Source organism: Populus euphratica, unplaced genomic scaffold (genome assembly GCF_000495115.2).
Source record: "Populus euphratica unplaced genomic scaffold, PopEup_1.0 scaffold11.1, whole genome shotgun sequence".
In the NCBI taxonomy this organism is placed as follows: Eukaryota; Viridiplantae; Streptophyta; class Magnoliopsida; order Malpighiales; family Salicaceae; genus Populus; species Populus euphratica.
In genome coordinates, this window is record NW_011499878.1 from 1,699,645 (window position 1) to 1,724,624 (window position 24,980).

Below are 24,980 nucleotides of genomic sequence, written 5' to 3' on the forward strand. Positions count from 1 at the left end.
GGGTGAGGGAGCAGCCCATGCTAAAACGGCTATGGACGGTGTGTCAGGGTCCCACCACCTCCCCTGAGCTTCGGGATCACAAGTTTCATTTCATTAATGGAGGAATGGAAAGGGACAAGAAGAAGCCCATACTCTGTAATGCCTGCCTGCGACTCCTCCACTTCACGCCAGGTATGGCTGACACCTGTGGAAGTGAGTTCGTTTTTGGATACTCGTTCCTGCAGATCTATTTCTGCATGGTCAGTCCCTATGTCCATTATTTTCCCTGCAGTGATAAATTGATTGTTGGAGCTTTGGAGGGAGTACTATCCTTTTTTAGGTTTGGCTTAGCTGGTGGTGGCTGAATGTTGTATTAATTATACTTGATTTATAACACAGATAGATGACGATAAGATTAAAAATTTAAAATCCAAATTTACTCAACCTAGCCCACCGAGAAATTTAATATCCAAAACCAAATTTAAACTAAATAAAACCAAATTGATTTAGTTGGGTTTTTAAATGATTCATCTAAACCATATGATTTATCAATCCAGATCATTATTATCAACTCAAATTATTATTTTCAAACAGGAAGGCATTTGAAAATGATAATTTTAAAAAAATATTTTTTACTTGTAGATATACTAAAATAATATATATTTTTATTTTTTAAAAATTCTTTTTAACATCATATATAAAATTATCAAAAGAATATTAATTTATAAAAATATCTTGTATTTATTAGATCCTAGAAGCCTCCTAGTTAGTCGAACATGACAGCATTAACTACCAATCACTATGGACATTCGACCGTGGCTAGACCGCCCTCATTAATATCCGGCGAGAGCAGCACAGATCTAGCCGTGCTTCCAGGGATTTTTGAATTTTAAAAACACTGAAGGAAATGAACCCAACATAATTACAAACGTGGCCAATCACTGCAATCTAATTGATTGAACTCAAGAGGAGCAGATCCACGTGATAATTTCTCGATCTTTACTACAGCTTGAATTTTAGTTCATTTAACGTAAAATTTGCTCAATGCGAGTTTTAACATTTACTGAGGATGAATTGATATCCGATGCAAAAATTTGGGGAAGTGCGCAACAGAATCGGGTAAGGAGGGGGGAATGTATCCTTCACAATCTAGAGACTACAAGTAATGTATAAATAAGCTTCGGCTTACAGCTCGACTATGTCATCTATACGCTGGTTATCACAGCGAAGACGAAGAACAACCCGTAAAACTCAATTGTCCTTGCAGTTTCTTGTGTAGTTTGAAGATAATCTGGATTGTGATTGAAAGAAATCAAAAGGAGTTCCTGGTCCGAAGGACCTTCTGGTGCTAGGAGAATCGGAAAGAAGAGGTTCGTAAACCGGGTTTCTGTTCTTCGGTTGAGTAATTGATAATGGAGCAACTTCTTTCTCAATCAATCGTTGCTGGGGCTCGATATTACCGAGAGACAAAATTGGCCCACCTAGACGTTCTGCCTGCTGAAGGGTGTTGATTTTGCTGGGTCTGTATGTATAACGGAAGTACTTTATAGCTAGAATGGGGCCCATCCCCCCCACAACGATGAGCTGCAAAAAATGAGCTAACATTCAGTAAAAATATTAAGATTTTCCTAAAGTACAGCAGTAGCATCCATACCACGGTGCGTCATGCTGTAATCAGTCACATGTAAGTGTGGGGGGGTGGGACAAGAGAGGAGCTGCTAGTCTAGCTCATCAAATCACACAGTTGTTGGCAAGATTTCTAACAATTTTCATTCGATCAAAACTCATTTTCATCTGGATTTGTGATCTGTTAGGGAATAAATAAGGGCCTAGGGCTTTTCTATGACCTATATCTAGTGGACCAAAGGGGGAGTAAAGGCACAAGAATAAAGGAAACGATGGAGGAGACACTTACCAGTATAGTTAGCCAATAAGATGGTTGTCTACATAACCGGAACATTATTGTGTACATTCCTGATGATGGAATGGCACTGACAATCCAGTTGATAACATAAAATGCAATCAAGTTCCCCCATATGGCAAGATGTTGCAAGATTGTAAAGGAGCTGCACATAAGCAAAATTCAAGACAGTTAAAAACAAATTTATACAGCCATTGACTTCAATTTTGGAAAGTTTCATGAGAAATAACAGGTCTCTCAACAATTTCTTGAGATGACTTGAGGGTTTTCCTCCTCAATGAGGGATGAAATATTGCAATCCGCCATTTCACTAGAATTCAGAAGATTCATATTGTAGATCTTCTATTCCCTATAAACACCAAATAGATTCATATGCTCAAAGAAATATAAGAACCTATCACAAGCATGCACATCTTCCACTATTAAATCACATAGCACAACAGGGCATTCAGGAGACAAAGCCTGTGCAACCTTTGTATGCAGCTATTTTCATACTTATTTCGCTTCTCTGAAAATCAAAAGAAAAGTTTCAAACATTACAAAAGACAGAGGAGAGATGGATGCTCACTTGGTCTCTAATGTTACAACGAAAGCCTGTAACCATATACATCCGGAGAGGGCCACCATCCCAACCTCCTCCATTTCGCTTTTTTCAAATGCATAGGCATGTATGCTGATTACAAATACAACAATCGCCTGCAAATCATCCCAGTATCAATATACAAGTCACAAGATGAACAAATATTTTATAGAAAATCTTCATATCGCTTCGGGGTTTCTTTCATGAAGTAAACTTTCAAAAACATTTTTTAAGATGAAATAACAAAAAAAGAAGAATTTTTAATTGTGTAATCACATGATCTAACACGCACTCTTGTACAAGCTCAATATTTTGGAACTTCTACAGTTGAAAAATCTGAAAATGAAGTATATATACATGCAAAACCTTGAACACCCAAGAAGCAATTATTTGAGCCATCAGAAAAGGCAATTATTTGAGCCATCAGAAAATCCATAAACCACATCTCGTAGAAAGTTGTGCTTTCAGTTTCACAACTAAACATTCTCAACCATGAAATCTCACTATATCAACTAGTTCATTTTTCGTTAAAATTAGCCAAGGAATCAGTTGTCCTTTATACATTGATGTTTCCATCACTGATATCAAGTTTCGTCGGCATCATTAGACATTTCTTCAAATCTCAGTTGCAAGCATTGATTATCCACTAGTCACTTAATATTAGCAGAAAGGAAACAAAAGGAATGAAAATGGCACTCACATGAAAAAGGGACCGGCCAAACCATCCTGCAAATGTGCTTGGGTTAAGAAGCCTGCATCCAGAATGATCATAACTTAGTTTAATGATTATGTACTAACAAGAACTGTAGTTAACTATGGATTTGTCAGCCTATCTCGTTTAAACTAGAGAAAAGGTGTACCTCCCAGCTTGACAGTAAAACAGAATTTGTGGATGCTGCATTACAGTTTCTTCACTGAGATCTTTGTCAAGGACACTAACTAGAACAGGTATGCTGGTGTAAAAAACGTTATAAGCCATCAAACTAACAGAATTGAAAAGACTGGTCCCAGAGACACCTGAAATAAAAGAGAAGCTGAAAATGCACTACTGTCAGCAATGGGAAAACAAAGGCCATAAAGTGCATCCCACCAAAATTAATGTGCTAACTGTTTACTACCAAGATGGGGAAAGCAACAAAAGAAGGCATTGAATGTGGAAAAAACTCACAAGATTTGGATGAAACATATCAGTAGGGATTTATAGAAAGAATACTGGGACAGGAATGCAGTTCGGTTATACGAATACCGGCCATGGACAAGTATCAATCTTTTTAGAAACCTGAATCCTGAGACCAATAGTGTAGGTCAGGAAAGGCCAAACATGAAGAACTAATTGAAAAGAAAATCAAACTGCAACAACAAAACATACTAAACATAACTTCCTCTTTCATTGGTGGTTTGCATGTCACAATTAAATAACATTAAACAATATTTGCATAAAATCAATCAACTGATCTTGCAAAATATACAAGACAAGAAGAGTTGGTGGAAATTCCCCACTTTATGTAATTGATTATAATTTTCAAAAAAATTGTCTTAGGTGATGTCATACATTAAAACAGTTGAAATATTTAAGCTGTCATGATTAAAATTTTACAGTTTCTTCCTCCAGCAAACAAGGAAAAGGAGAGGGGGTGGAACAGGCCCCATGAATACATTGGTCAAGAAAAGTTGCATATCACACAGCGGCTAACAATATCTCTCATCTAGGCTTTGGTATAGTAATGATCTAGTAAACCTTGTTTCCAGAAACCATGTGCAAGTTTTTTATCATGTCTTCAAGAAGATCACTGTTTCACAATTACAAATCTGAAGTGCACTAGTAAAATCATGTATCTTAAACTATTAGGTAGTAAACATTAACCAGCACTTAGTTTATTTAATGCTTTCAAGTTTTTAATAAAAATATTAATGTTCCTAAAATCTAAACAAGTGTCATCAACGCCAACAGCTTGAGAACAGTTATTTTGAAACCATTAGCATCCAAACATGGTAGAGGATTTGATTCTAACTGTTGATGCCCAGAAGTACGAGAGTCGTTCCTTAATAGAAACAAGAAGCAACAGCGTAAGCAGCTAGCAGCAAGTTTTCTAAATCAAGTCAGTACATTAAGCATCTAACTTATAATAGTTATATCATGTGATGCAAACCTTGTAAAACTGAGACATGACTCGCACATTAAAAAAAATAGGAAAAAACTTACTTCCAATGCTATAATCAGCTGCCCTGGCCGCCTGCAGTCCTTCTCTCCCACTAATGCCAACCCCAATGTCAGCTTGTTGAATCATTCTCACATCATTCCCACCATCGCCAATTGCCAAAGTCCGGTAATCACATGATTTTAAGATCTGTACAAGCTGCAAAAACAAGTTTCCATGAGTCATTGAATTATCTTTTCCACAGTGATTTGGAGAAAGACACAAATAAACATATTACTTGGACATCCATCGTATTTTAGAGAGAAAATTAACCATGATGCTGTTTTGTCAAAAGTAAGAGAAATGAAGGGCTGGCCTAAATCTAGGCGTTCCAACCTATACAAGATGAACAGAATACAAGCTTGCAATTTTGGTCACACCAACGACAGCAAATGATGTTCCGTTTGTTTCAAAAGCTGGCCAATTTTTTCAAACTAAAATTCTGCCATACAAAGGTAGGGGGCCCTTGAGAATGATATCCCTGTGTATAAAAAGATATAGAAGCAAGATAGGAGTGCCATGTGATCATAAAATTCCTACTAGGTTGACGGAAAGACGTGAGGGAAAGGCAATGAAAGGAAATTGGTTGTGGGTGGGAGTACTTTTATCAGAGAGGGAAGGATTTTGGGCATTCAGAAGAGGTTCCTTACTCCTATCAAACCCACTTTAATTTCCCCATGTTGAGAGAATTTAAATGGATAAGACATTGATGAATTGTCTTTGTGATTCCTACAACACACCTTTTCCATTCCATATATATACATCATTTAGAACAGACAGGAGCAAGACTATCAACAAGGTAGAGAGGATAACTATTTGTTCTCCTTTAAGCCTTATCCCCTCTTCTTCCTCCCTTCAAACTCCCAAACGAAGTGTTCATCTACCCATCTTCATCTTTTTCTGTCCTCCTTTGGTACTGCATGGCTAGTGTCTCTTGAAAAAGTGAGATTCATTCAACAGCTATTGAGCCCGGACTAGATCTAGTTATGCCATCAACATCCGCTATGATTAATAGACAGACAACTGATCCGCATACGCATATTTACCTTCACTAAAGATTTTAACAATTCTTTTTCTTTTTCTTTTTTCCAAATGAATGAAGCCTGCATCCTTCTCCGCAATTGAGCTTAGGATGCTATTCAATAGACCTAATTTTTCTTATGTTGATGGTGACATCAAACTTTAATATATAAAAATTAAAGGATCAAGATAAAAAGGGACTTAATTGAGTAACATTCACAGTCTCAGTTTAATTTTAAAGTCCAAGTGAGGCATGCAAAGAAATGCCAGCATTACTGAAACCTGCCAAAGATCACCTGTGCTTTTTGAGATGGTGTCACACGGCAACATATAGCAGTTCTTGATAATATTGCTAATTCAGTGAATGCTTTCCAGTAATGCTTCAGTGCAATTTCAAGAGCCCAGCCATCAACAACAAATGCAACATCCTGTAAAGAAAAGCATGTGTCATAAAAATTACTCAAAGCATGCACCATTGAGGATAATGTAAAACGTAATTCTGCAGTTCATCTGTCTAGTCTCTCTAGAAATTCAGCATACCAAAATCATCGTAATATTTATGGCCAAACAAGGCTCTTTGACTATTATATCCACGAGTATTTATGCAAATGTAAATGGCAGATGAGTGCATTGTTCTATCGACAATGACAATAATTACTACCGCAGCTACCAAGGGGCTATAGCTCCTGGTTAGCTAACATTCCTGAAGACAATCTTTAGTACGAACAGAGTGAGCTGCTAATGTGAAATCTACCTAACTAAACCTAATATGTTAGATGGAGGGATCAACATAAATAAGTCTATAAGGGACTATTGAATTTGAGGACAAATGATGGAAAAGGAACTCATCAATGAATTGAAACTGAAAATGGAGTGTGTTGGATGTACCTTTGGTTCTGAAGCTGTTGTCCTCATTGTAAGTAAAACTCTCTCTAAACTTCTACCAACTTCCTCTTCAGTTTTTCCATCAATTAATAGAAGCTGACCTTTTGGCTCTGTTAAGAAATTAGACCAAAGAAAAGCAAGATATAGGATTACTTATATTTTGATTGTGCAAAAAATGTCATGTGGATTGAGGAAATGTAGAAATAAAGAACCAACAATGGAAGCATAGAGAGTTCTAGGTTGCCAACGGATTTTTAGCAGAATGAAAGAGGGGAGATAAATTTAATGTAAACAAGCAGGAAGATCATGGACAAGCAATGGTTGCTGAAGAATGCATCTTATATGTCTCAGCTTTTTGGAACGAATGCATCTACCTTGACAATTATTACTATTGAGAAAAATTAAAATAAATGACTTCCATGTTACAAGAAAAAGGACTGCAAAGAATTTCAATCAACCTGGTGAAATGAAGTTGCATGAGAGAGCAATTTGTATGCATCTAACTTGACAATTATTACTATTGAGAAAATTAAAACAAATGACTTCCACATGACAAGAAAATGGACTACAAAGAATTTCAATCAACCTGGTGAAATGAAGTTGCATGAGAGAGCAATTTGTATGGCTGTATTTTGCTTGTCTCCAGTAAGCATCCAAAAATGTATTCCTGCTTTTCTTAAAGTGTAAATTGTTTCTGGGACACCATCCTGAAATATTTTTGTCAGAAATAGAGATGAAAAATGTCTGCATCTAAAAGCAAAAGGTTGGATCTCAGTGTCATGACTCTGAAAATACTCACCTGTAGACGGTCCTCGATGGCAGTAACTCCAAGAACTTCAAGATCACGTTCTAATCTTTGGCAGACCTCAGCTATTCTCCACTGAAGGAAATAGTAACATATAAGACCCAGATCATGTGTATTCATTATTGAATTAGTACTCCTTTAAGAAAATTAAGCATGAACAGAGAGATAAGAGAGATGTATCCTTTACCTCCCTATCAACCAAAGTACTACTGGCCTCTCTAAACATATAAGACCACTCCTCATATTCATCTTCTTTTAATTCACGCCAAGCCAAGCATAATGTGCGCAGCCCCAATTGAGAATATTGTTCCACAGCCTCATTAAATATCCTTGTTTGTTGTCCTGAAATTGATTTGAGATTATCAAATTAAAAATCAAGCAATGACAAATTGAAATATGGGTTCTACACCCGCAACCATGACAAATTGAAATAGCTGCCTAGTAACCACCACTAATAATGTTCTCCAACTACTAAAGCAAACTTCTTTCTGTATAGGTAATAGCATCATCCCTGGGTTTATAACCCCAGAACAACCACAGTGATATGGATGAATGCAATCCTATCGATGATAACTATTAGAAAATATACTACAAGCACAACAAAGCTTTCGAGATGAGCGAAGGCAGCTCATGTGCCTTAAAATAATCCTAAACAATTAATGAACAATATCCAAAATAAAATAGGCAATCCTTCAATCTGAAAGGTAGGAAGATGCCAACTGATTGCCTGAAAAAATGGGCCAAAACTTATGAATGACAAGAAAGCAGTCGTGTAATAAGAAAACATTTCAAAGTCCTAATGCAAGGAGTTAGGAAGCTGTGAGGTTCTCAGTTTGAATGAGATCTGAACACGGATCTTAAAAAAAAAAAAAAAAAAACCTAAAAAGTGGATCTTAAAAAAAAAAAAAAAAACCTAAAAAGACACTTTAAAGAAGAGAGGTGATTGAGTTTTATGGAGAAGCTGGTCCCAAAGTTTTAAATTTGGGCCCTTATCTTTGAATGTAGAGTAGACACTTTAAAGACCTTTTTCTAAGACAAAGCACAATAAACTCCACAAAGACACGTGACTCAAGGTCCCAGGCATCCAAGTAAACAAAAAAATCCACTTGGAACACATTATAGAGCAGTTGCACCTAAAAAGACATGATATGGTGTCGGATTACCATTAGCACCCTAAAGCAAAAATGCAATTGCTCAAAGATAATATGGCTCAAGAAGAACAAGAGGAGTAAAGACTGTAGGAGGTTCATGCTTATAAGTACAGTGTAGGAGCAAGTTGATTTCTGGATTACCTACATTATATAATATAGACAATCAAGAGGATCTAAATTCACGGAGAATATTATGTGGATGGAAAGGCACCATAATCCATCAAGCAGAGAACATGTACGTGGAAGAATAATTTTATCCGTGCAACTTAAAATGTTTTCTTGCTATCCTCCAACAATCAATTAGCAGCTCCTATATATAAATTTACCAGGAGAAGCATAAGGAAGAATTGCTTCATCAGCTCCCTTTGACAAAAGCAAAATCTTTCCATTTTGGCAATCTCTCACCACTACTGACATTCTTTTCCTATCAGATGTGAACTCCAGAGTTTCCAGTACTTCATACTGAATTGCTGAAGTATTGAATCTAAGCTCTGCAAAACATTAAAATAATTAAACTTATCTTATCATATCCAGTTTTGGAGCCATCTCAACAGCCAGATGAAAATGAGTTTTACCAAGAATATTTCCATTTTTACAGACGAGGACCATGTTTAACTTAGCAGCAGCATGGACAAGTGCGTCCTCATCCTGGGATTGCGCTTTGTACAAGATAGCTCCAGTTTTGCTACAAACAGAAAAGCCAAGAAGGAATATTTTAGAATGACGAGACGATGTTGCTATCAAGCACATTGATGGGTTTGCATTTGAGGATAAAACCTCAATACAAGGAAAAGAACTTTAAAGAATATAAGGAAAAAAATTTAATAATTAAAAGAATGTGAGTCACCTTGGGACAGGTATAACAGTATTACATATTGCCATGACTGTGAGAAACCGAACAACATCAGGAGATCCACTAGAAATGGCATTTAACAATTGCTTATCTGTGCAAAAAGAATGGGAACAGTTTGAACCAAAAATCCAAGAATATCCAAGTCAGAAAAGTACTTTTGATGCAAGAAAACATGCATGAATTAAAAATAAATAAATAAATTAGAAACACAAATCTAAATATCTGTTGTTCTTTATTATTCATGGCAACATAAGTTCAGAATTCTAAAGTAAGAATATTCAACCAGAAACGTAAGCAATAAATAACCATATATTCTCATGCAAGCTATAAATGATTTCCAAGAAAATAGAGGAATAAATTTAAATTCTGATCATACAAAATTTAACAGACTATGAGTTGAAGCAAGCATGAAATTAATGAATCTAATGATGATGGGGCACTGGTAATGCACTTAAGCATGACAGAACCTGGATGGATGACAGCAGAAATCTAATGTCAAAAAATTCAAACTTAAATTCGTGTGATATGGTCAAGGATTGGAAGTAAAAGGCATTCCCCGTCGGATCTAAAATGCAAAATACTCAGAATTTTTATTCAAAGCATGAGTTACTGAAACAGATGCCAGCATGATGACAATTGTATAGGCCTTTGTGCCTTTTTCTATTTCAAAGATTTTCGCATCTCATAAAAAAAAACATTTAAAACCATGACAGTTGCAATCTGCTCCAATAAATTCCATTAACTTATATTTTCATTCATCAGATGCATAAACACGAAATACAATAGAGATAAATGACACACATGGATCAAAACATCCATAAAAGTGTATGCATACTTAAGCTTCATCTATTTCTAATTTATGGAACCTTGAAATCATACACACATCTACCTGTAGATCTTGAAAACAGATTAGCTTTCTCAGAAGTACAATCAGCTTCCCAGTGAAAGTAAGAGTATAGAGTATATAAGCATTCTTCAAAATGAAAACATATTTTACATCACCAGTCATACAAATGGCAATATGGTGAAGAGTTTGATTCTAGAGATTAAACCAACATGTCTTGGATCTATGGAGATTGCATAATTAAAATTAACTGGTTGTGGGCAAGGTATGCTTTTAAACAACTAATCTTGGCTATTCAGGAAACAAACTTGTAGAAGAAACTCAACTATAAATGCCTATGGAAGTAACTGATCTATATACGACACACATGCAGGCACAAAATTGACTTAACAGCTTCTAACCTGATTCCAAAACTAAGCTTAAAACTGTAAATTCAAAACAACAGAAGGCATTCAAAGTGCAGCAACTACAAGTGAAGAAAATGTATTAATTTGATTAAGTCTGAATTTGAGGAAAAAAGACGAGCTTGAAAAATCAAGAGAAAGTGTGAGGGAGGGGGGAAAGAAACCTTTCGAAGCATCCCCAGCCTCATTCCCGTAAAAATTGCCACTGATGCAACATATTCTGAAAACCATTTTATTTTCAGTGAGGGTTCCGGTTTTGTCAGTCAAAATGTACTCAACTTGCCCAAGATCCTCACTTATTGCTGTGCTGCCACATAAAACAAATGATACTTCAATTATGTGTTCGAATATCTGGATTTCCATATCTAGTTCAAAACAAGTGTTTTACTTTCATTCTATAACTTACTTTGTTGCGTGGGATGGAGTATCAGTTTCTAGGTCAATCATCTCCCTATCCCAATCAATGAACTTTGCATATAAGCTCTTAACAAGATCCAGAGATACCTGTTGCAGAAAGAAGTTCAGATTTTACACACTGGCCTAGATGGTGATCATAAAAAATCAATAAACTCATCATCACATTGCACCAGAAAAATGAGATAGTTTGCAGTGTCAACACATAACAGGGCAAAATTTGTAACAAAATTAAGCAGAAAGTATCATTGTAATTTCTTCAGGATTGTAAATCTCATTAGTGATTGGAAATTTAAACTGATATGGCATGAATACAAAAATAAACCCTCCCTTCACAATTTTCCAACAGTTATACAAGATCAATTACCAAAGGCCTCCAAATAATCAAAATCTTTTTCATGAATGAAAATAAATCTGCCATAACAATTTATAGCTTCTCTAGAGTTCATACATGGGATAATACAGAAATCTTCAGCTTCTAGCTGAAAGGAGCAGAAAAATCAGTTTGCATTTTTTTTAGTTTTTTTCCCTCTAAGATCTCATCCATCCTTTTACAGGGGAGTGGACAGGCCCATAGTGTCCTTAGTTGCTCAAACTGGACTATGATTCTTCCAACATTCATGAGGCATGAGTGAAATCAATGCCAATCCATCAAAACAACAATAATATGGGTGCTCTAAAATAATTACCACATTATGCAAACTTACCTTAATCGATATCGGAATCATGATGGAACAAAGAAGCTCGAAGCGTAGAGGGATCACTAGTAGCTCATACCAAGGACCCTCATCTGGATATAAAACATACCATTGCTGTAAAGGATGCAAAATCAAAACTTGAGTATGTGTTTGAAGGCAAACATTTTCATACACAAAAAACATAGAAAAAAAATTCACTACAATATAAAACTTCCACATTATGGGATGGAAATAAGAGGCAAATTGAGCTACTATTATGAAACCAGTATGTTTCCTGGTTAACATGACTAGTTTCGGTGTTCTTTTCTATTAAGGTAATGTTATTCGAAATCAACATTCTTAAGAGGTGCAAACGACTGAACAAAGACCTCAAGTTCAGCTCAATAAGTATACAGCGTATATTAATTATTAGGCTATGGTGGTGAATATGAAGTATTTGCAAGTACAATGGCTGATTGTATGCTGATCTCATTTGGTATTTGAGAGAAGGATTTGAGGTTTTATGACAATGTGCAACCAGTGCAATTTTTGGTGCTTTTGATAAGAGAGAAATGCAAGAGTTTTTTAGAACCAATATACTTCTAGAAATTTGATATGGTATCTTTATGGCGCCATGCTTCCTGTCACTTCTAAGGGTTATCCATGGTTGACATTCTATGGGATAGCAGTGCCCAATTTATAAGTTTTCTGTTTTGTTATTGTGCTTCCATGGAGAATGACTTGACTTCATTTGTCTTTCTATTATTTTACATTTTCATTAACATAGCATTTTCTTTTATCTAAAAAATAATAATAGAGCATCATAGTCTGGCAAGCACAACAACATTACCTTTCTAGCTTCAGTGTCCTTCCAGACATTCCCGGCTATCCCTAGAACCATAACAACCACTATTTGAAAAACAAATATAGCTCCAGTCAACTTGTCAATCATGGCATCCATAGCTGTCAGCTTTGGTTCAGGTATACCCCTACTCATACCCAGCTTAGTTTCATTACCTGAAAAGGAAGCATCAAATACAGAAATTGCATAATTTAACTCTGCTGCAATTGATATTGAATACATTCATTGAGACAATTGGACATGCATCAATAATCTAATCCATACCAAGGCACTGTGCATAAAAGGTTATGCAAGTTGAGAATAATAAACTAATAACACAAAATAGTTAAGCTCACTGCATTTCAATAAGTAGGAAATTGCCTGTGTAGACAGCAACTCCACAAGCCCACTCAGTGTTACGCAAGTAGCATGACTGAAGAATTGTGTTTTTTATGGTCAATGGGCACACATCATTATCAATAAATGGAGGAAACAGGCGTAAATTTGCATCAAGTCGTCGGATGTCTTTATCTGGATTGGGGCATTCGATAACACCCTAAGGATAAACAAGGAAACAATGAATGATTGACCAATGGAATACAAACAAATGACTTTTACATGAAATCTTAATTAAAAAAATACTTGCCTTAATTTTGTGCAATAATTCAAAATCTATCCCCATGCAAGCAGAGGGTGTTACCCTCGTCTTCAAATCAGTTTCACCATCTAGAGCAGCTGTCTGCAAAGTATGTTATATAATCAGGATCCTGAAATGTTTGGAAAAAGAACACCTCAAAAGTCATACTACAATATTGCACCACATTGAACATTACAGTTACCATTTGGACAGGGGAAGGGGTAATTTTGAGTTTCTAATCAAGGGTCAGGTCTAGATATTTGAAGGGGGGGTAGAATATGCTATAGGAAATTGAATCCCAGTCCACAGGCATAGCTAGAACGTACAAGGATATTTATACAAAAACTGAAAGCTTACACTTTAGATGAATTAAGGCATACATATACATTAAAAAAAAATCTAACAATGGGTGTGAAAGAAGCTTCATGCAGAAAAAGATATCTCTCCAACAGTGGAGCTTCCACCCATCACTCCATTAACAATAATGTCAGAGGAAAGCAAGAAATCAATTCAAGAAAAGTGACAAACAAAGAACTTTGGTAAGTTGTAGCTCCTAAAAAGGGAGAAAGATGGTTTCATGACTCGAGAACATCCATCCCACAGCTGCTTAGAAGGCTTAATCACAGGAATGTTCTAAAATACTTTATTGAAATTAAGAAACCATTTGTCTAACACGTTGTTGTTGTTGTTGTTGTTGTAGCCTAATTCATCTTCCTTAACCTTACACAGTCAAACTATTTCAATCTTGAAAGAGACCAAAAATTGTATACAATCTAATATACAGAAAGTCATATCCCAGCTAGAAAATGTAGATGATAAATTATCAACACAGCTCTAAAGCTGTGAATATCCCCACATTTGTTAACATATGTTATCCATACTTCCCTGCAGATGCAACAATGAAACAACAATCACTACAAAATTTTAACAACACTGATCAATATAAACAACCATTTACCTCTATATAACAAAGCCCTTGAGGATCTGATGTACCAATCAAAACAAGATCACACGGCACTTCATCATTCTCACGAAGCCACACTAAATTACCGACACATATATCCTGCGCTTGAATCTACAAATCACACACAACAAACACATCAAAAAATCGACAACCACATCAATCCTAAAGCCCAAAGCATCCAAAAGTAAGTAGCATTTCCATACATGTTTCTTGATCCCCTTCCTAACAATCCAAACTTGTTTCTCATTCGCCTTCTTATCAGACAAATATCTATTATAATCATCCCAAGCCTCTTTCGTAGCAGACACGGCAAATATAAAAATCAACGGTCCCCAAGTGCTCGCCGGATTCACCGGGGTAATAAGCGACCATAATTGAAGACACGCAATCAACAAGAAGTACTGGTTCATAAACCGACTGCAAAATCAAACCCTAATCAAATCAACACCATCTCCTCACAAAATTGCATAGATAACCCTAATTTTAGGTGAAATTACAAAATTAGCAATCATAATTTTCATTTCTGATTCTTCTGAAAAACAATATTATAAAAAAACGATCAAATTGTATCGATCAGATACGTAAAGGCCTATGTAGCTAACGTGGAACTACAAAATGAAATTTAAAGAAGAGAGAGAACCTGAACTGCTCCATGAGATTTTTAGGGAGGAAATTGAGGAGAGTGTATTTCCGATTGGAAATGCGGTTGTCGCAGTAAAGATCATGTGTAGGCGATGACTCATCATCGTTGATGTAGACGAACCGCTTCATTTTCTTTGATCGACTTTGATTGATTGATTGATTGATTTACATCATCAGCGACAGACGACTACGCATTCGTTATCGTTCTTTTGGATATGAGGAGGAGGAGGAGGAGGAGAGAGGAGAGGTGTTTGGGTGTGTGCGTTAGCAGTGTTTGACTTGTGAGGGAGAAGAAATAGCCGTTGGATAACATGAGGAAGTTTCCTGTTTGGTAAACGCTGCTTCGTATAAAAAGAAAAGAAAACGTTAACCCAACCTGGACCGGGTTTAGTTATTGGGCCTGATAGGCCCGCTAAAGGGAATGGGTATGCCAGATTTGACAGAAGACTGCACGTGGTCTATGGCTCGAGATGGAAATGGTCATGGGCCTTACGGCTATGTTGGGTGTGTGAAATGACTATAATGCCCTTTAAAAATATGAAAAATTTGTTATCTTTTCTTCATCTCTATGTATCTGTTGCCGTGAAAAAGAAACTCTCGTTTCTCTTCAAAAATGGATTCTCTCAGACAACAGTAATTGATCCCTAGCTTCCTCCGCTAAAACTTTCTCCCTCTCTAGCCTCCTTCACTCCGAAGAACCATCGCTTTCTCTGTCTTCATCTTCTCCAACGACCACTATGGACAGCAAGAGCAGTGGCAGATTAGTGGTCCCGGCACCGAGTGAGCCTGGGAAGAAGATCGAGATGTACTAACCTGCTTTCTATGCTGCTTGCAATGCTCGTGCTTAAGTTACTGTGTTTGTGCGTGATTTTGATATTTGAATCTTTAATTACAGTTAACGAATAAGGATCCAAGCAACTAAGCAAGGTTTTTTCCCTATTATGGGCTGCTATCAATGCTGGGGATCGGGTTAATAGTTCCTTGAAAGACATGGCAGTGGTGATGAAGCAATTGGATTGAGCTGATGAGGCAAATGAGGCGATCAAATCTTTTCGTCATCTCTACCCCTATGATTCTCGGGAATCTATTGAGAATGTGCTCGTTGAACTCTACAAGGTGAAATGGTACTTTTTCTATCTTTGCAAACTGTAGTGTTTTGGCAATAATTGACTCTGATGATTTGGTGGTGTGATTTGTCCATTAGCATATTCACATTTCATGAGGAAAATCTACGTAAAGAACCATCGTGTAGATCATTCATGAGTTGTTGAAGGAACCATCTGTTGCGGTGGTGCTTTTTTAAACAAAATGGGACTCATTCAGTTTGAAATGTAGCTAAAGTCTGAAAATTAGCTAGAGTTAGAAATGTGCTTTTTTTAAATGACATCATTTATTTTTTCTATCATAAGATTGAATCTGGTTTTGTATGATCTCAATCTTCAGGGCTTCAGGGGAACATGAATCATCTCGAAGGGTCAAATCTGAACTTTTGGTTCAGGTAGATGGTGTAAACAATAGTCCCACTTGTGAAGATGCCCATCGGAAAATAGTGATGGTTTTGGCAGCTACAAACTTTTCTTGGGACATAGATGAGGCACTAAGATCGGTTCGTTGTCTTCTGGTAAATATTTTTGAGATTTTTTTGCCTTCTGGAATTCTTAGATCCATCCTAAAAGGCAATCTATCCACTATGTAATACAGCATCCTCGTTGCTCTGGCTTAATCTTATGTGATATAAATGCAATGCAGGAGGAGGTTGGAAAAGTAAGCATCCTCATTGCTCTGGCTCTATCTTATGTGATATAAATGCAATGTAGGAGGAGATTGGAAAAGCATATTTATATTCCATTTTCAAATTTTGAGAGTCGTAAGGAGCTTATTAGGATCAATTTGAAAACTATTGAGGTAAATTGACTATACCAACTGATATTATATCTAGCAGTATTGTTGGATTAAGGTCTTTCTCCATTTTGATTCATGGTATATATTACAGATCTTGGATCAAATCAAATCAAATCATTCTTTGAGTTGTTATTGTTAGGCCACACGTCGCCTTGTCACCTAGCGCCTAGCGGTATTGATCTATGATACCTTTGTTCTGTTCCTCTTTTTTGATAAGACTAAAGACTATTGTGAATATAATTCTTTTAAACAACATTACTTAACTTAATAATAAACCATGTAATTGAGCATGTAGTAAAAATCTATATGATGGTTTGAAGGAAATTCCTTCACGTAATAATAAACTATGTAACTGAGCATTGGGGTTAAATTGCCATGCTAAGCAGCGTAAGCTAGCAAACGGAAACTGAAAGTGGACAATTGCTAAGAAGGGTTCTGCATAATTCCAATTTGAATTATTCACAAGTGACAGTTTTTAGTTTCTAGGTTGTTTTCTTGGAATGAAAGAATAGAATATAAGTAAAATCAGAATCTTACGAATAGTTTGCCTGATTCACTTGTCTATGGTACCAACTCCGGTCAATTGTTGTGGATAACAAAGAGTTGAATGAAAGGGCTGCAATTTTAATGATCCACATAAAGGTTTCATAATTTATTTATTTTTTAATTTGCCTTTGCTAAGAATCTCAAGCCAACATTATCTGTCATTTGTAAATTTTGTGAGGCCTTTTGTTACCTAACCTAGGTAGCCAGACAGTGGGATGTTTGGAAAGAGAGTAATGCGCCAGAGGTGCAAGTTGAATAGCCATTGTAGATTTATTGCAAGACCTTCCGACCAATTTCTGTAGGCTAATCATTTGAATACCTCTTGACTTTGGGGTCATAACTCGTGTAACAATATCATATCTAGACATGGATTTAGCAATTTAGAACATAAATGTACACATTCACTGGAGCATATTTGATATATCTTCATAATTCCATACTACCACATCGATACTATGAAGCCATTGTGATGATTTTCAATAATTCCTCGGTTATGAAATGGCTTCATATAGCATTTCTTGATCATATGATCTGTACTTGGCTGCATGACAAACTTATTCTGCCAGTGTGACTACTATCCTTAATTCAAGATACATGAAGTTTTATTTCCAGGAATAAGATCTTTGATTTATGTAGAACTCAAGTTGTTTGGGGGTTTGCTTCCATTCCCTTATTTTGCCATCTGATGTTGTTGTTACAAAGGTTCCCTGTAAATAGCAATCTCAACCATGCTGCTCAAGTTGTTTGGGGGTTTGCTTGGCCATCTGATGTTGTTGTTACAAAGGTTCCCTGTAAATAGCAATCTCAACCATGCTAGTCCATTTGATTCCATAGAGAGTACACGTTGATTATCATTGTTATTATACAGGTGGCCACTGATGTAGATATTGATGAAGTTGCTCGCAGGACGGAGGGATACAGTGAAGATGCTCTAACTAATGTTTCCAGAGATGCTTCTTTGAATGGCATGAGGTGAAAGATAACAAGCAAGCCACAAGATGATATTAAGAACATGCCTAAGGATGAGGTTTCAAATGATCCTATTGCAATGTATGATTTTGAAGAAGCCTTGTGGAAGGTTCAGCGCAGTATTTCCCAATCAGATATGGAGAAGCATGAGGAGTGGTTCCCGGAATTTGGATCAGCCTAAGGGAGATGAGACCCATCTTATGATGAAGACTACTGCTGATTGGTATTTTCTTTGCATGTTTTTCACTAAGAACCTGGCTTTTTTATTGTAACTTACACATACCATTTCATTCATGGCTGAGAATCTAACCATGGTGATCCATATATTGAATTGCGTGTTTGGATATTTCCAGCACGCTTGTAGCGAAAGTTGGGTGAATAAGAACTGTTTGCCAAGATGATATCCAATCCCTTCTTTCTTTCTTACACAGAAAAGTTTTTATTTCTTCTTAAATAGTCTTGAAAACTCGATGTCAATCAGGTTTTTGATAGCTATCATTATTTCAACACAATCTGTGCTTTTCATAAGTTTATGAGACATACAAGACATTATTGGCTATATTTCATTACAGGTATAAATAAGTAATGGCTTGATATTAAAAATAAAAAATAAATCAAAGAATTGAAATTTTTCACTTGGAGTTGTTTCGAAAATGCAAATATAAGATAATTTTAAGCAGTTACAAGTGCTTTCAAGTTAGCTGATTATTAAAAACACTTGTTAATTAACAAAAAAAATTATAGATTTTGTTCAATATAAAGTAATACTTAAATAAATATTAATAATGATTTTTTAAAAAAATATTTATTTATTATATTAAAAACAGAATATTTTTTTATTAGAATATATAATCTACACTCCAAGCATTAAACAAAACAAATATATTATTATCATTACAGTATATTGTTCTATCTTGCCTTATGTTTACCAAACATAAAAGTATAAATATAAAATAAATTGTTCAATCCACTCCACTATATACAAAACACAAAACAAGACATTTATTTGTCCAGTGTAGTTTTGTCTTGTCCAATCCAATCAATATTATTTAGTATATCAAACACTATTTAAAAAACAACTTATATCACGTAAACATAAACATAATATGTTTTTGAATTAGCTTGCATGTTGATTAAGAATAGATTTTACATGTAATAAATTTTAAAGAATTTTAAAATAAGCATATCTTCTTAATCATCAGAACATGATTGATCGTTTGTAATTTTTAAAAATATATATTTTATTATAAAATTAAACACATCAAGTTTTTTTGTAATAAACTAGTGTTATGTTGTTGATAAAATTACTTGAATTAAATAAATAATTTCTTTAAAAAATAAATTACAGAAGAAGTAATTTAGATTGTTTAAGTAAATAGAATGTATACATCTTAATCAAACACCGGCTGCACAGAAAATAAACCCAAGAGACTGAAGTCCCGGGGAGAGCTGGAGTTAATCAAATCCAACGGTTTAGCTTCTATACAGCACCGGATGATGACACGTCAACTGGAGCGGCTTGCCTGCAAAAATCAAGGGTTATAAACCTATTTATTTATAAGATGCACGATTCTATAAAATATATTGAAGATTTATGAATTGTTTTCTCACCGAGTATCATTTTATTCTGTCAATTGAATTTTGTAATCAACCCAAATTTATTAATAAAAGTCATGCGAAATTCAGCCCTTGTCTTCAAATTCTATTTCTTTAGAGTGTGTTCAGCACAATTTCTGCTTTTCTTTTTATATATTTTTTAAAAATATTTGTATTTAAAAAATATTAAATTGAAAATTTCTTAATTTTTTCAATGATTTTAAGTGCTAATATGGAAACAAATAAAAAAATTTAAAATAAATATTTTTATATATTTTCATCATATATATAATTATTTAAAAAATGCTTTATACTGCAATTTCAAACACTCTTCCGATGACCTTTCAAATTACAAATAAGTGTGATTTATATATAGAATCATTAATGTTTGGTGTTGAGTTTTTTTTCTTTATCTCTTCTAGGAATAGGTTTGAATTTTTTTTCGATATCTGAATTTTTAAATAATTAAGAAATTAAGGTTATAGGATATGGAAAGAAAAATGTTTTTGTCAATAAAAATCTGAATAATAAATAGTCATCATGGATAATGGATTTTTAAAAAATGATAAAGATTTGAATTTGAATTTGGATAATTCATCCTGAAAGGATTTAAGTTATATTTTTAGAGATCAAATCTTGTATTCTTTTGAAAATTTATATATTTGTCATTAAAAGTTTAAATGAGTAAATATTCATGTACGGTGGATATCCTTTGATTAATTTTATAAGTTAATTTTAAAATATTTTAGCTTTTGAATGAAACAAGCTCTGTTTTTTTATAGCTCTAGATTTTATTAGTGGTATATATATACATATATATATATATATATACATATATATATGATGGATGTTGATATGTTTATTATTGCGTTCTTCATGAAACTTGAGCGTCAAGATTCAAGATGGTAAGATTGAGATTGACGGAAAGGAGACAGGAGGGATTCTCGAGGGGGCAGAGATGGCCATCGTCATTACACCTTTGCAATTAGACGAGCCAGAAACCAGCCATGGTCATAGGAAAACTACTTATGTCGTGACTGACAGGCCATCCCTGGGGCCCAGCATGATGTTTGGCTTAGAGGGAAAGAACCCGAGCGTGCTGGCAAGACGTGAGCTTGTGCGGTGGTAGGTCCCACCCCCGAACTTCAGATAAAAGTCCAAAACAGTGGCGGCAGGTAGGCAGGCGCCATGGTAGATTTTTTAAATTAATTTTTTCATATTTGTTAAGATCTACTAATATAAAAATTAATTTTAAAAAACAAAAAATATTATTTAATATAAATAAAATATTAAAAAAAACAATCACCGTTTTTTTATCAAAAGCTTCAGCAAATATTTTAAAAAATTAAAATTATTTTTTTGTTTATTTATTATTTTGTTATTATAAAATTTTTAAAAATATTATTTTTATATAAAAATATTTAAAAAATTATTTCAATCGTAACATCTGTCTCTATGATCTCGACACGTCACATTACCTCGCGGCTTCTCTACGCTGTAAGTCACCGTTTCACGTGCTGTCATGGCTCCACCTTGTCCCCTCTCACCCGACTTCCAATTTCCCACCCGCCACTCCTCATTATTTTATTTTTTTGAAAAAATAGAGGTTTCGATCCAAGACGATGGAAAGAACATGATATGGCATTTTGTAATTTAAAAATATCATTATTATTTACACTGTAAATAATAAATCCACAATAAATTGCGTTCACGCCATTTTATTAATCTCTTTTTTGTAAGCGTTATCTTTTTATCATAAACAGGACTATATAATATAATCAATAATGATAAAATCAAAAGGTTATCGCAATTGTGATTAAATTAATAATCCTTGTGATAGAATCAAGCTCCTTCCATCCATGGCTGCTGCATATTAATCAATGAATTAAAAAAGACTCGGAGCAAGCATGCAAGATACATAATGCATGAATTAAGCGAGATCCCCTCCACATATTCCGTTGGAGGCAGGTGTCTGGCCCCACCGGAAGCGACAGCGGCGGCAACAACGACCTCTAAAATTTCTTGGTAGGTCCGCCGTAACGAAAGTCTGTCCCCTCTCAGTCTCCTCCACGCCTCCCTCTCTTCGCCTGCAAAACTACTTTATAAATAAAGTTTCTTTAATAAAGGAGTGGCAATAAAAAAGATGTGGTATGTAAACTCCGTTTTGCCTCTTATATTTCCACAAGATTTCATTCTCATCCCACTCATAAAAGGATGAGATATTATCTGTGAATGGGAATTGGGCATCCATTTCTTTTCGAGCGAGAATCACGATTGATTGTCACGTGCATGGAAAGATCATTTGCTTTTCTTTTATAATCTTGATTGTCGTCGTTTGCTTCATGAAATGCGTTTTATTAAAAACTACTTTTTTATTCTTTTCATTCTTGTTTATTCTTAAAAAAATAATTAATAAAAAATACTTTTTAATTAAAAAAATATCATTAAAAAAATAATGATATTAAAAAAATTTGTGAATAAAAATAAAGTGACGTGGCTAAAATATCATTAAAAAAACTGTTAACATTTTTATTTTATTTTTATTTTATTTTTTTTTTTTTTTTATTTTATTTCTTAAAATTTGATTTAATTTTTATATCAATTTTAATTCTTATTCTTTTTATTATTTGTTGTCTCTTATCATTTTATTAATTGAGATTTATTTATCTATTATATTTAATCCTCTTTTTTTATTTGGCTAGACTTTGGAAAACTTTTAAAAATAAATTATTTTTAACTTTTTTTTCTATTACGTGGTTAAATATTGAAAATATTTTCTAATTTATTTTTTATAATATTATCTAATATTAAAAAATAATTTTTAAAAAAATTACTTTTCAATAAATAAATAAGACTTTAATTTGTAGCAACCAGTTAGAAAAAGGGTATACAAATTCCTCCCAATCTCTTACTTGTTCCATAAAATAAGACTCGATGATATTGTTTGAATGTAATATTAGCCACCAAACCCGTCAAGGCTTAATGAATATTATTATAATATTGCAATGTACAATACACATTAAAACATTAGAAACTTCAAATTAATACACAGAGAAACTCAAAAAAAAAACGTAAGGATTGAAGTGAGGAGTTGGTAAATTATAGGGACCAAATGGGATAGCTTGCTCCAAAAGATTTGACATTGATTTGTCATTGAAATTGGACGGCGAAAGTACGCGCGTCGTCCGATAATCAAGACATTTACATTATCCCTCCCGTCAACACGGAATTCCTGGCCGGGCCCCACCGGTATCCGTCGGTGCTGCTGCCCGCTGCCGCCGCTAACAATTAGGTATTTTAAAACTAATCCATCCCCTAAATCTTATCAATTTTTTCCTCCTTGAGAATAAATTTAAGTCAATCCTCCGACGCCTATATATCCCAGAAAAAGTAATATTTATCATCTTTTTTTTTTTTTTTATAAAAGTTTTGCTGGAGTGGTCAATTACTTAGTTGTTGTGATGCACTAACCTTACATCTGCCGAGTAAGGCAGTTTAGCTAATTTAGGAGTCCAAGTTGAGAGGGTTTCTTTATGATTAAGGGAGTCTTTCTTCTTAATCATCATGATTGATTTAAATTATTCTGATTGGTTTTTTAACATAAAAATAAATAACTTATTTTTGTATGTTTTTAACATATATATAGGGTTAATAAAAAAAATCATAGTTATTAAATATGATTATTTCTCCACCTTTAGTAATTTACCAAGTCTCATTTTGATTAGTATAAAAAATCAAATAATCAAGCTAGTCAATCCATCATATTTAAATAATCAAACTAGTTAATTCGAGCCTCACTTCGAATAGTTTGAGATACTAGCTTAATCGTATTTAAATAATTAGATTAAAAAAATTAATATTTTAATTAATATACAATATTAAATACTCAAGCTAGTTAGTCCATCATATTTAAATAATCAGGCTAGTTAATTTGAGTCTCACTTCGAATAGTTTAGCATACTAATTTAACCATATTTAAATAATTAAATTAGAAAAATCAATGTTTTAATTAATATAGAATATTAATCCGTCATATTTTAATAATCAAACTAGTTAAATCGAGTCTCATTTCTTATTGTTTAGAATACTAACTTCATCGTTATTAAATAATTAAACTATGAAAATCTTAATTGATTTGATTAAGTAAAACTTGAATAGATGAAATTTAATAAATTTTTTATAAAAAATTAAAATATTATTTTAGATTAAATATTTGAGATTTGATTGTACTCTAACTAAACGGGATCTGATCTCACTTGCAAAGGGATTGATATTTCTAGTATTAAACAATCAAGCCAGTTAATTTATCATATTTAAATAATAAAACTAGTTAATTCGAGTCTTACTTCGAATAGTTTAAGATCCTAGCTTAGTTGTATTTAAATAATCAGATAAAAAAAAAATCAATGTTTTAATCAATATATAATATTAAATACTCAAGCTAGTTAATCCATCGTATTTAAATAATCACGCTAGTTAATTCGAGTCTCACTTCGAATAGTTTAGGATACTAGTTTGACTGTATTTAAATAATTAGATTAGAAAAATCAATGTTTTAATTAATATACGGCCTCTTCCTCACTCCCCTGTAATGTATCTCTGTCTTGTCATGATCCCCACTTGTTCTCTTGAAACAGCTACTGTTGCTGGCATTAAGCTTCTTGGGTGCCATTCTCTTGAATGCCCGCCAGGAAATAATCTAGAATCACAATACGTTAGAGCTAGTGAAACATGTGAATTGTAAAGATTCTCGAGAAATTAAGTGTACAGTGAAGGTTAGGGTTAAGCATCGATGGTGATGATGGTTTTGTGTATTCTGGGAGGAAGGGGAGGAAGAGGGTGTGATTTTATAGAGTCTGGTCAATGAAGAATTTGACTCAAGGGGTGGCGCCGCCTAACAGAGAGAGAGAGAGAGAATAATCAAGCTGGTTAATTCGTTATTATCAAACTAGTTAAATCGAGTCTCATTTTCTACAGTTTAGAATACTAACTTCATCGTTATTAAATAATTAAATTAGGAAAATCTTAATGGATCTGATTAAGTAAAACTTGAATAAATGAAATTTTATAAAAAATTAAAATATTATTTTAGATTAAACAATTGAGATTTTGAGATTTGATTGTACTCTAACTAAACGGGATCTGAGATCGG

General features: G+C 34.1%; 3 protein-coding genes across 10 annotated transcripts in view; 1 reads left to right on the top strand and 2 right to left on the bottom strand.

The window, feature by feature from the left end:
- Positions 1-917: 917 nt before the first annotated feature.
- ALA2 (aminophospholipid ATPase 2) lies at positions 918-15,136 on the bottom strand. 2 transcript variants are annotated; one of them, XM_011030748.1, is made up of 24 exons: positions 14,814-15,136; positions 14,377-14,590; positions 14,168-14,284; positions 13,219-13,311; positions 12,954-13,128; positions 12,582-12,748; positions 11,762-11,866; positions 11,047-11,144; positions 10,805-10,947; positions 9,387-9,483; positions 9,115-9,224; positions 8,866-9,030; positions 7,576-7,730; positions 7,383-7,463; positions 7,170-7,290; positions 6,587-6,693; positions 5,995-6,126; positions 4,684-4,837; positions 3,649-3,766; positions 3,341-3,514; positions 3,181-3,232; positions 2,469-2,596; positions 1,895-2,045; positions 918-1,563 (listed from the first exon to the last, which is right to left on the bottom strand). In XM_011030748.1, exons 1-24 carry the CDS (start codon positions 14,942-14,944, stop codon positions 1,231-1,233), a joined length of 3,321 nt encoding a protein of 1,106 aa, XP_011029050.1. In that variant the 5' UTR covers positions 14,945-15,136; the 3' UTR covers positions 918-1,230. The 2 variants fall into 2 exon arrangements, with proteins under 2 accessions (XP_011029050.1, XP_011029051.1); XM_011030749.1 differs by lacking the exons at positions 14,377-14,590; positions 14,814-15,136 and having other exon boundaries at positions 13,219-13,339; positions 14,168-14,255.
- A 261-nt stretch (positions 15,137-15,397) lies between these two features.
- On the top strand, positions 15,398-18,526 carry LOC105128898 (katanin p60 ATPase-containing subunit A1-like). 7 transcript variants are annotated; one of them, XR_842965.1, is made up of 5 exons: positions 15,398-15,931; positions 16,259-16,436; positions 16,633-16,720; positions 16,809-16,880; positions 18,130-18,526. XR_842965.1 is itself a non-coding variant. In XM_011030746.1 (4 exons), exons 2-4 carry the CDS (start codon positions 15,840-15,842, stop codon positions 18,237-18,239), a joined length of 378 nt encoding a protein of 125 aa, XP_011029048.1. In that variant the 5' UTR covers positions 15,399-15,620; positions 15,711-15,839; the 3' UTR covers positions 18,240-18,526. The 7 variants fall into 7 exon arrangements, 3 of the variants coding, with proteins under 3 accessions (XP_011029049.1, XP_011029048.1, XP_011029047.1); XR_842967.1 differs by lacking the exon at positions 16,809-16,880 and having other exon boundaries at positions 15,398-15,939; positions 18,132-18,526; XR_842964.1 differs by lacking the exon at positions 16,809-16,880 and having other exon boundaries at positions 18,132-18,526.
- Positions 18,527-24,406: 5,880 nt separating this feature from the next.
- LOC105128925 (ethylene-responsive transcription factor 4-like) overlaps positions 24,407-24,980 on the bottom strand; it is a 1,583-nt gene continuing 1,009 nt past the window's right edge. Inside the window, exon 2 of the mRNA XM_011030781.1 lies at positions 24,407-24,527. Within this exon, the coding sequence (XP_011029083.1) occupies positions 24,407-24,527 (121 nt within the window). The remainder of the gene's footprint in view (positions 24,528-24,980) is intronic.

Bases quoted from the DNA above. Each gene is read 5' to 3' on its own strand.
- ALA2 (XM_011030748.1), bottom strand. From the start codon at position 14,944: ATGAAGCGGTTCGTCTACATCAACGATGATGAGTCATCGCCTACACAT. The intron at 7,731-8,865 runs GTAAATTTATAT...AATCAATTTCAG, and splicing joins TCTTCCTTATGCTTCTCCTG to GACAACAAACAAGGATATTT. The intron at 2,597-3,180 runs GTGAGTGCCATT...GATGATTTGCAG, and splicing joins TTGGCCGGTCCCTTTTTCAT to GCGATTGTTGTATTTGTAAT.
- LOC105128898 (XM_011030745.1), top strand. From the start codon at position 15,840: ATGAGGCAAATGAGGCGATCAAATCTTTTCGTCATCTCTACCCCTATG. The intron at 15,932-16,258 runs GTGAAATGGTAC...CTCAATCTTCAG, and splicing joins TGCTCGTTGAACTCTACAAG to GGCTTCAGGGGAACATGAAT. The intron at 16,437-18,131 runs GTAAATATTTTT...GTTATTATACAG, and splicing joins GATCGGTTCGTTGTCTTCTG to GTGGCCACTGATGTAGATAT.